General features: G+C 39.6%; 1 protein-coding gene across 2 annotated transcripts in view; it reads left to right on the forward strand.

Annotated features, from left to right (window-relative positions):
- The first annotated feature begins 9822 nt into the window (after positions 1-9822).
- Positions 9823-11343, forward strand: part of LOC134392277 (sodium channel protein type 3 subunit alpha) — a 62913-nt gene continuing 61392 nt past the window's right edge. The window contains exons 1-2 of one of the 2 annotated variants that reach the window (XM_063116463.1): positions 9823-10104; positions 10952-11070. In XM_063116463.1, coding sequence (XP_062972533.1) covers positions 9838-10104; positions 10952-11070 — 386 coding nt within the window. In that variant the 5' untranslated portion in view covers positions 9823-9837. The remainder of the gene's footprint in view (positions 10105-10951; positions 11071-11343) is intronic. The other variant, XM_063116462.1, reaches the window with a different exon arrangement.

Raw genomic sequence — 11343 nt, forward strand, 5'->3', positions numbered from 1 at the left:
CTGGTCTTTCATTCATTTATATCCTGCTCTGTCTCCAAAGATGCTTGGAGTGGTGCAAATGGGTTGTTCCCATTTTAACAAAATAACCTCTTCGGTGGCCACTCCAGACTGTGGAACTCCCTTCCAGGAGAGGCTATATTTGCTCCCCCTGTGCTGTTCTTCTGCCAGAGGCAAAGACCACTTTATTCAAGAAGGCTTTTAGTCTGGAAGTGAGTCTGTGGGTTGAGTGCTCTTTTTATTCTGTACTTATTATGTTTTTATTGTATTTTAATGTGTTTTCTTGTTTTAATCTATTTTAAATAGTTTTGTAAGCTGCCTTGAGTGCCATTTGTTAGTAGAAAGCAGGGTATAAATCAAATCAAATAAATAAACCTGTTGGCATCCAGAGGCAGGCCTCTGGTGAAGACCTTAGCAGCCCATCAAATAGCCGGCAGACACATTAACTGTGTTGGTACTGGGCCTGTGCAGACAACACTTCAGGCTCTGTAGTTAGCAAAACTGTGGTATTCTGGAGTTACGACTAACCAGAAGCTGTGCTGTCACAACCAATGCTTTAAACCATGGTTAGAGACACTAACCCTGCTGCAGACAGTCTGACTGTGGTTAGTGAGCAGAGTTTAGCAAAACGCATCGCACAAGATGCCTGAAACCCTGCTGCTTAACCAAAAGCCTTAACCAGCAGGGTTTAAGGTGTCTTCTGAACAGGCTCACTGTGGTTCTGGATTGCTGCTGTGTGATTTCTTTGGGAGCTTTAAAATCTTTGGTCACCATCCATGAAAAAGAATGAACCCTGTGGCACAATTAATGCAAACCCTTTCTTATATTTATTTTTCGTTGCGAAGCCTTTCCTTTTTTGAGATGGATTAAATACTGAACCATTTGTTTGAGCACTTTACCAGTGGCCCTAAGTGCCACTGTTAGAACGCCATTATAATGGCTCAATTATTTTTGTAAGCTGCTGAGGGAGTCTTTTTTGGCCTAAGACTGGGATAAAAAAATGCCTTAAATAAATTATAAATTATTGGGACAGAGGAGTTTATAGAAGGAGGCTTATTATTGTTTCTTCTGAATATTAAAATAAATCCACATCTCTTGCCAGCAGACAAGGTGTTATTCACGATGATATCAGTAGATCATTCATATCATTCATATGATTATTCAAATACAGGATCATAGGATGAGAACTGAGAAAGGGAGGATTTGTTTTATACTTCTTCAAATCTTAGAGCCTATGCAGACACTTTAAGAGCTTCCCCAGATGAGGCTTTTATTGTGCGCTCGCCATTCCTCACTTATGGTTGTTTCCAAGTGCTCTAGATGATGATGTCACCCTCCAGTTTCACTCCTTTCAAAAGCGCTTTGGGGGTGAGTGGGGGAAATTCTGTATTTTTTGGCATTGCGAAACAAAGCACAAGTGCACTGCAGCGCTTGGAGGTTATGTAGTGGAAAATATGTAAAGGCAAGAAAGGAAAAGAACTTTGTGTAGAAATCTGATCTTAATTCTCCAAAGTATCTGGAAGTAGAAATAGCAGGTTGATCGTTTTCGTCTAGAAAAGCTATAAGAGAAGAGAGGCCTGCAGGAATATGAACATCTTGCTGTTATGTCTGAAGTGGAATTTGTGGATATCATCGTCTTGTATTGTATCATCCAAATTGGGTTATAGCATGCGCATGGGGACTGAATGTGTTATGAGTCTAGAGCAGTGGGGAGGGGGAGTTCAAGTTGACTTTTTGTAATTGCTTGTATCAAATGGTATCTGTGAACTAAAACAAGTGTATTCTCTGGGCCTGTTCAACACCAGTTTTCCCAGTCCCCCACTCACCAACTCTCAAGATGACGGTTTCAAATCTAAAGTGATTTCTTTTTCTGCAGTGCAAAATTTGATCGCATGTACTAATTATTGCTGCATCTTTTTAGTTAAGTCAGGAAAAAGGAATTTTGCACATTGCTTAAAATCTGAGTTGATTGTGGCAGTTGGGATTGATGAAATTATTTTCATTCTTATAAACTGTGATTATGCTAGTTAAATGAGTATGCATAGGTTGCCTCTGAAAAGCTAGCTGCCCAGTTGATGAAACGCTAGCTCCCAAATCTTAGTTGGAGGTTAAGCCCAACAGGAGAAATTCCATAACCAGAGCCAGATCTACACCAAGCAGGATGAAACATTTTGAAAACATTTTGGAAACTGTGCATGTTGTGTGTCCTGGGCCCCAACAGTTGTTAAAACTGTTATAAACCATTTTAAAGCAGTAGTGTAGATCCTGACTGTTTTTCAGCTCCAGGCAACAGTAAGGCTCATTGGGCCCATTCCGAAGACACCTTAAACCAGAGCTTTCCAAACTGTGTGTCGCGACATGTTAGTGTGTCAGCTGCAGTGTGTAGGTGTGTTGTGTGAACGTAACGAGAAACCTCTGAGTCTGTGTGAAATAAGCAATACCAACTTGCATGCATTTTTACACAGCAAAGGTGCCGATTAGTATGGTGCACTAGTATATTCCCCTTCCGTTGCATCCATGTATGCACACCATGGTCGAGGGATCATACAGGTACTGCGCATGCGCAGTATGCATAATCGGGTCGAAACAGCTGATTCCGCGTCACTTCCGGTGACGCGGCTGCACCTGAAGTGACACATTCGAGAAATTCCATGGGTCCAGTTTTATGTTAGAACACTGTCTCAACTGCCACTCGATGGCAGCTCGACAAAATTGGTTCAATGTGAAAAGCCTTGGAAATGTATGTTATTATCTTGCAAATCATATATTTTAAAAAATATAAATGAAAGGTTTTCATGAGATATGTTGTGTCCCCATACATTTCGTTATTACAATTTATGTATGTGTCCGTATCTCTTATAAGGGGTTAGTTTAACCTTCGGTTTGCTAGTAAAACTGAATTACTGTGTCGCAAAATGATGCATGTCTAAAAAGTGTGTCTCCAACATGACAAGTTTGGAAAGCTCTGCCTTAAACCATGGCTTTAACCATGGTGGTTAAGCCAGAAAGCCAGACTGTGTTCAGAAGACACCTTTAACCACGGTGAGTAAGGCTTTTTTTATTAGCAGGATTTTAATGCATATTTCACAATATTTAGGCCTATGGGAGACTTCCCAAAATATCAGTTTAGCCTCCAGTATTCTGCTTAGGAAACAGAAAAGCAGATCCATGTCATGATTGAAGAGAAAGGATGAAATAGCAATTATTCTTAAACCTGGGCAGGATACAATAAAATAAATTTAAATACAGTAAATATACAAAACATTGCACAGACACAAGATGCAGCAATTAAAGCAACCCACAAAATTCACCGAACTGATAAAACCATAATGAAAGCTAGCTTACGTTACATGCTGAAAAATCCAAGCAAATAAAATAACATCAGAGTTGAGGCCAGAAAGTAAAGAGCATTTTAGATGGGCTGCCTCAACTGAAAAGGCCCTCTCTGTGATCACCATCTACCTACCTTCAGATAGCAGAGGGACACAGAAGAGGACACAGAATCTGTCCAGGCTCATGCAGTAAAAGGCAGCCTTATCATTTGGTCTCCAAGTAGCAAAACGTCTTGGGTCAAAAATGATCTTGCCTTTCCCTAAAGTGGAGTGCACAGTGGCACTTTCACACATTTTAAATTAGGAGTTTGTTTAAAAGATTATGAGAGAGATAATGAAAAAAAGAAAAGAGGAGAGGAGAAAGATGAGAAGGAGAAGAAAAATAGACACATGGTATAAATAGGCACAAATAGACACACGACATGGATCATAAGATGCCCTAAATCAGTCTTTCTCAACCCACCATGAGGCCATGCTGAGTGGGGACTATGGGACTTGTAGTCCAACATATCTGGAGAGATCCAGGTTGGGGAAGGTTTCTAAATGACCCGGTGGTGACTGTTAGCAAGAATACCATTGCATTCTGTGTTTCATTGGCAAAGTAAAGCTCATTAGAAGAAATGGATATTGTCAGTACCTTTCAATACTTTCACTGGGCGGCAGTATATTAAATAAAAGCACTATATCCAATGATACTACATCTTGCTGAAGAAGATATAATAAGAGTAGACATCTAAAGATGAAAGCTGAAGAAACTAAATCCAAAAGAGTAACTTATTTCTGTGTTGTTTTATATGAGGGCAATAAGCCATTGCAAAGGCCATTGAATGGCATAATGCATTCTCTTCCACTGTTTTTCCTTAGTATAAAGTGAGCAAGAACGACGTAAAGGAACTAAGTATATATAAACACTTTTCTTGAACTGTGTATGGGTGTAGCGCCAGTAACAAATGTGTGCTGAGAGAAGTGGGTTGATACCGAAATTATTCCGGAAAAGATTCCTATGATTTACTACCAAAATGAACACTATAGAATTTATATGGAGTCAGCTCCATTGAATATAGTTAGATTGACTGCCAAGTAAATATGCATAGGATTGTTCCGCCTGACCATTATGCAGTTAACCAGAGGAACAGCAAAAGGAACAGCTACTATAGTATTAACAGCTTTATCAGGCATAAGAATTCTTTGAAAATGTCATTCTGGATTCTTCATAGTAGTTGACATATATTTGTATTTCAAATATAAATTCAAAGACTCCCAACTCACTACAAGGTTTACCTGAACCATTAAAAATAACAAAGATAGTATAATTAAGTGAAGATCTTTTTGTCTAAGGGATTTCTGAGTTTTTGGGGAGGCAGTTAAACTTGTAGACTTTTATATTTATTTATTTAATTACATTTCTATCTTCCTCCAAGGAACTCAAAGCATCATACATAGTTCTTCCACCGACCCCTAATTTTATCCTGATAGTGATACTTATTAAACGATTGTGAGAATCTATGTACACTCGCCCAGTTATTCACATGTAATGGAGTGTATATGTATTCATATAGGATTTTATGGTTGATAGTTCTATATCCTCTTGCCCATTGAAGGTCATTTCCTTCAACAGGAAGAACATGTAACCCTTACACAGCTGCTGCAGTATTCAAACTTCTTGATTGCCAAACTGCATCAAGGAATTTTTGGATCTTGAGGAAATGGATTAATTTTTTTTTAATTCAAGCAATTTTTAATAAAAGTATTGCTGCGACTTTATACAGAAATATTCCTAATGCAGGGGTACGCAACTTTTTGACCCAGAGCGCATGTGATATTGGCATGGGGCTGGGGGGCATGCTCACATGCATATGTGTACTCTCTCACACACACACCCAGTGGTCTTGTTACAGATTGTTCTTACCTTGCTGTAGCAACATTTGGGGAAAAGCGATCAGTATCATGGTTTCTGGAGAGGGCTGGAGCACTTTCTCTCAACCTTCTTCCCCAGAATACTAATAAAATTAAAATATCCCCTTTCTCAGCATGCGGCAGAGAAAAACTCTTCTCTCCAATCAGCAGTTGATCAGAGATAAGAGATTTTCCCTGTGAGGGGAGAAGGGGGGGGGGCTGAGGAGGAAGCTGTTGAGTGTTTCAGACCTGCTTCTGAAGTTTGCCCTGCTTACCTCTGAGTAGAAATGCAGTGGCTTGCACTGCTTACTTATGAGTAGGTATGCTCCTAATGCTTACTTCTGAGTAAGAGGCCTGGTATTTGGGATGCTATTCGAAAGTGCTACTGAGTGATACAATTCTGCTTATTTCTGCACAAGCATGCAGAGTCTTGTCCTGCTTACTTATGAGTAGGCTTAAAATAGTTAAGAATTACATTTTGACCACAGGAGGAATGTGCTCCCCCCCCGAACTTTCCCTTGGCCGGAAAAAGGTTTTCCACCCCTGCCATGAGTGTGGGCTAGTGTGGGGTAAAATCCATCATGATGTTTGATTGACAGTTCCTCTGCCCTCCCCTAGTCCTCCTGATGGTATCCCATCAGCCATTGCTGCAAAAAAAAGTAATCCCAGCAGCTGTCCTAGGGAGGCACTCGCTCCATTTTCCGCTCTTGCCAGGGAACTCTGTAGCCAGTGGGAAAAGTCAACTCAACGCAACAGAAAACTCTATGGAGCCCTCCACACAACGCACAACAGAACGGCTGTGCAGGAACTCTCCTCTGCACAACGTGGATATTCTGTGTGGGCTGTTTTCCACAAAAAAAACCCTCCACTGTTGTGTAGAGTTTTCCTGCCAGACAACACATTTCTCAATGGTGGTGTAAAAGCTCCACCGTGGAGTTCTAAAACTACCGTTGAGAAACGTGTTGTCTGAACCAAGCCATACTGTTTAAATCACGAGAATTTGAAGTATACACAACCTTTCCCCACCTGATTATGTGCTCCTTTGAACTGCTTTGAAAGGAGCTACACTGCTATCCTTTTGGTCGTACCTATTTTAGGTTGCTCTGCTTTGTTAGCGTATGATATGTCAACAGTTTTAATAGCTTCACAATCCTTACTTTTCATGCGTTGCATAAAACTGAATTTTTCCAGAAAAGACAGAATAGTCTGGAACCTGAATTTTATATCCTTCTTGTTCAGTAATAGGAAAGAGAATAATAAAGACATGGTGGAGCAAAGAAAGAAAACAACTGGAAATAAATATCACACCGAGTGAGATTAAACACTGTAGGAGCTGTTCACTGCAAGCAACAGCAGTCGGTTACTCTAATCTCAATGGAGTAAGTAGACAGTTTTATGGTTTAAAATGTATTTATCTAAGGATTTTCTTGGCTGTAGAGATAAGGGATCTCTGATCACAAACTAACATTATTGACAAGAATGCCTGCCATATGAAGTGTTTAATATATATAATTAAATCAATATTTCTGGAACACATAAAGCACATTGGGAAGTGCATATTGATGTAAGGAGGTCTTTGCCTACCATATGAAGTGTTTAATATATATAATTAAATCAATATTTCTGGAGCATATAAAGCACATGGGGAGTTGAATATCGATGTAAGCAGGTCTTCAGATTCTATGTAGGCTTTTTGCAAGCTGAATGTTGTGAACTTTCAGGTGTCATAAAAATAGCCTACCAACTATATTGTGAGACAAGGAATTTGATGGCGGTGATGGTGAATCTTCTAACAGTGATTGACTGAGCAGTTCTAATGTCTCAGAAGGGGAGGTAAACGAGGGCGTCCAGCTGCCATTGGTTGAGTTGCTCAGATCCTAGAGAAGGTCAGGTGAGCTGAAAGATCTACAGGCAGGAGTGTGACCAGTCTATGGACTGGTGACCAGTCTATGGAAACAGTAGGATCTCATAAAGAAGTGTAGGAACAGGGAGTATTCCTGCAGAATGACGGTAGGAGGAGAAGGCCTGAGATGGGAAGGCAAACTTGGAAAGAGAATGAGTAAAAAGGAGACGTGCACATGAATAGGAGCTGCAAACGTGAGGGAGACTTAAAGTTCATATGTTGATTTGAAGCAGCTCTTTGAGTGCAGGGCACTATTAATATCACTTTAAAAAAACACAACACTTTATTTTCTTTTGTATTGAGATGTCTCACTAAGGTGTGTTACAGCTCATGTTTGCTGAGGGATAAAAGATATATATATATATAATTTTTATCCCACTTTTCCCTCTATAGAAGGACACACAGCTCTGCCTCGCTGAAAAACTTGGTAGTTAACAATAAATAATAAAAAATACCCCTCCAAATTTTAATGCCCCAATAAAAGCACCAAAACAGTAAAGCTGCAGCAACAAGGCAGATAAAACATCTGCAGTAGTAATAATTTCTAAAAAGTGCAGAACAATAAACAGCAGGTGCAATTTGACTGCCCTCCAGATCAAATGCTTGCCGAAATAGCAGCATCTTCACCAAATGCCTTAAAAACAAGCAGAATGGAGGTCAAAAAGAAGCCACACCACAAATCATCCTACAGCTGTGATGCTGAAAGTGTCTTTAGAGCATATAAAGGCTTCAATAAACTGGTTATCTCAAACATTATGAGAACTTCCGACAATTTGTGTCAGTGTGGAATTTGATACCATATATGGGAATCGATCTTCCTTTTTTAAATTTGAATTTCCCCAAGGTCCTTCAATCTTACTTCAAAGAAAAATGTGGTGACATGACTGGAAGCCAGACACCCCTTTTTCTTGTTGTTTAAAGTTCCTTGTTTCTGTGTGCCGCTTTGTCCAGAATCTGCTGACAGGAGAAGCGTTCAGATTCCACCAAAATTAAAGATAGGACATCTTGTATTCATTTTATCTCTTGAGAAAAAGAAGATTTTGTAATCCACAGCCTTTTCATATTCTATCCAAAGAAATTACATGCAGCTCCCGTGGCTCCATTTCAAAGATCTGACATTGCCCAGAAATAAAAAGGTAAGATACATTTTCATTTTCAGCTGTTTAGTTGCATTTCATCTTTGTCTTGAGGAGTTTGCTCTAGTTCCCCCATTCTTACAGTCTTTTGATACTTGTTGTATTACTTGGTTCCCTATGCATCGTGGTACATCAGATGATTCATATCTTGAGTCCACATAAATCTCATATTCCTTCCTTCTCTTACAGTTTCCAGTTCTTTGTCTTCTGTATCCTCAGTAGAGATTTATGCCTTCTGTCTTTCCTTCATATTGTGCCCTTCCTGAGCAGCAAAAGCATTTGCACCAAAGTGGACTGAAAAAGGAAAACCTTTCTTCTGCTGCTCTATCAAGGGGCAAGCCCCTAGGGCTAATGTCATATCTGTCCATGCTGAAACACAGTACCCCATGGTTTGTTGCCCTACCCAGAGTTTGTCTGGCAGACGCTTGAAGAAATCATGGCTTTCCCCCCCTTTATCTTTGGGTTCTTTGTTTCTCTCCTCTTTCGTTCACTCCCTCCCTGTATTCCAAATGCCTTTATGGTTCTGTAATACTGGCAGGGGTTGGACTCGATGGCCTTATAGGCCCCTTCCAACTCTACTATTCTATGATTCATGGCTGTGTTATTTTTTTAACCACTCTTGTCCGCCACCTCTGTAGCCTAGCAAAACAATCCATGAACAACCCACGCTTCTGGGTTCACATGTAATGACAACCCATGGTTTAAGCAACCCAAAGTTCACAAGGCAAGAATAAACCATGGTTTCTCTTTCTGGGTTATTCATGGTTAGCAAACCATGGTTTGATAGCATGGCCAGGTTTGCACATCACGACAACCCTGAATTCAACAACCCATAATACGGGTTAGCATTTATGTGCAAACCAGACCAGTAAGACTCCAGCTGTGGCCAGGTGGAACAGAAACATGGTCATGGTTAGAGTATTACCTCATACAGTTATGATGACTTGTCACATTTTGCAGTCTGTTCAGGGCTAGCACATGGCATACCCTCAGAGACTTATGGGTTGTCTTGGTTTTCAGAATCTCTCTGTTGGACTTATTCTTTGATGTCAGTGGCTACTTTGCGGATGACCTACTGTAAAAGCTCTGAAATGGGAGATTGGCCTTGGCCGTTGCACTCCTAGGCATCATCTTCCTTTTCCCTATTTCTTAAGCAGATCTCTACCTTGTATGAATTAAAGTCTAGGAAAAGCTGATGGCCTTAAGCAAAACAAAACTCCTCCCATAATGCAGGGATGGGGAACGTGTGGCTCTCCAGATGGTGGTGGACTGCAACTCCCATTAGCCCCAATCAGCATAGCTAATGGTAGGAGATGATGAGAGTTACAGCCCAACAACATCTGGAGGGCTACATTTTCCCTCTTCCTGCCACAGTGAGTATAACCTAATGTTTTTGGTTTTTCTAAAAAAACAACAACAACAACAAAAAACAGGATATTTTTTAAGTTTGTAGAAGTTGGTGATTGCATGAACACTGAATGTTTTCCTAACTTTCTCTCTCTCTCTCTCTCTCTCTTTGCAGGTCATTCTTATGCAATAGACTTAAAGTAATTTAAATGTGCAGGATGAAAAAATGGCACAGGCCCGGCTGGTACCACCAGGACCTGACAGCTTCCGCTATTTTACTAGAGAATCTCTTGCAGCTCTTGAGAAACGTTGTGCAGAGGAGAAAATTAAAAAGCCCAAACAGGATCATTCCGATGCTGATGATGAAAATGGACCAAAGCCAAATAGTGACTTGGAAGCAGGGAAAACACTGCCATTTATCTATGGAGACATTCCTCCAGGGATGGTGTCTGAACCTCTGGAAGACCTCGACCCGTATTATAGCAATAAAAAAGTGAGTTTTTTTTAAGATCGGCTGGATTTTCGCTGCCTCTTGTTAGCTTTTTGCAAATGCCTATTATTACATTAATCTCTGATGTCTTCTCACTATTTGTTGACTTCAGCAAACTTCAGTCCGTTTACAATTGAAATCCGCCTTGAAAACATTTGGGGTTTCACAAAGATTTGTGCAAAGGCGGTTCACTCGTGTGAACCATTCCTAACCATAGTGGCTACATAACCACGGTTTAAACATGCTTACTAACCATTTCCTGCAAAATGGTTAGCGGCCTAACCCTGGATTATTGTGTTGTCTGAACAGGCCCTATGTGTCTATAGTGATGGGTCAGAAACTGAATTTCTGTGTTTGTTGAGTCCTTCACCATGCTCCTCATATCTTTGTGGAGTCCACTTTAGAAAAATGGGTGAAAACAAATAGATCTATATGAAAGCAGTTACGTATGCCTACATCCCACTAACCTTCCTAATTGCCTTCAAATATTTTAGGCTGAGATGGTCTTACAGTTCGAGCCACATTGACAAAAACACTCACTTCAAGTGCTCTTACCATTGATGATGACAATAACACAATAGCTGTTACATTAACAACAACAATAACTAATAGTAGAGCTTCAGCTATTGGGTGGTATAGAAATGTAATATATAAAATAAAAATAAATAATAGTATTGCCTTTGAATTAATTTGAATGGGCATATATGAATCCAATTTCTAAAGTTATAGTACCACAGGTCAACAAGAGCCTACATCTTCCCCTGAAGTCAGTGTAACAACAAAATATATGAAGCAATTATTTGTGTATAAAGGTAACAATTTTTCATTGTATTTCCTTTTTGTTTTCCAGACCTTCATAGTATTGAATAGAGGGAAGGCAATTTTCCGATTCAGTGCCGCATCTGCCTTGTACATTTTAACCCCTTTCAATCCCCTCAGAAAAATTGCTATTAAAATTTTGGTACATTCATATCCTTTTGAAGAAGTTGTTTTTTAAAAAATGTTTGAAACTGAATGTGAAGTATTTTTCCAATATTATTTTGAAAAATGACTGCCATTTATTTTATTTATTTGTAAATAAAAACAATGAAGAGTCTTGTGGCACTTAATGGACATCTGATGAGGTGCTCTATAGTCAACGTAAGATTTGTGGCAATAGACTAACACAGCTACCCTCTGGAAATTTACAAACAATTATATCTTGTTGGTAGTGTAAAACAAGTTTAGATCATCAATATAAAT

This window comes from Elgaria multicarinata, chromosome 2, assembly GCF_023053635.1.
Source record: "Elgaria multicarinata webbii isolate HBS135686 ecotype San Diego chromosome 2, rElgMul1.1.pri, whole genome shotgun sequence".
NCBI classification, from domain to species: Eukaryota; Metazoa; Chordata; class Lepidosauria; order Squamata; family Anguidae; genus Elgaria; species Elgaria multicarinata.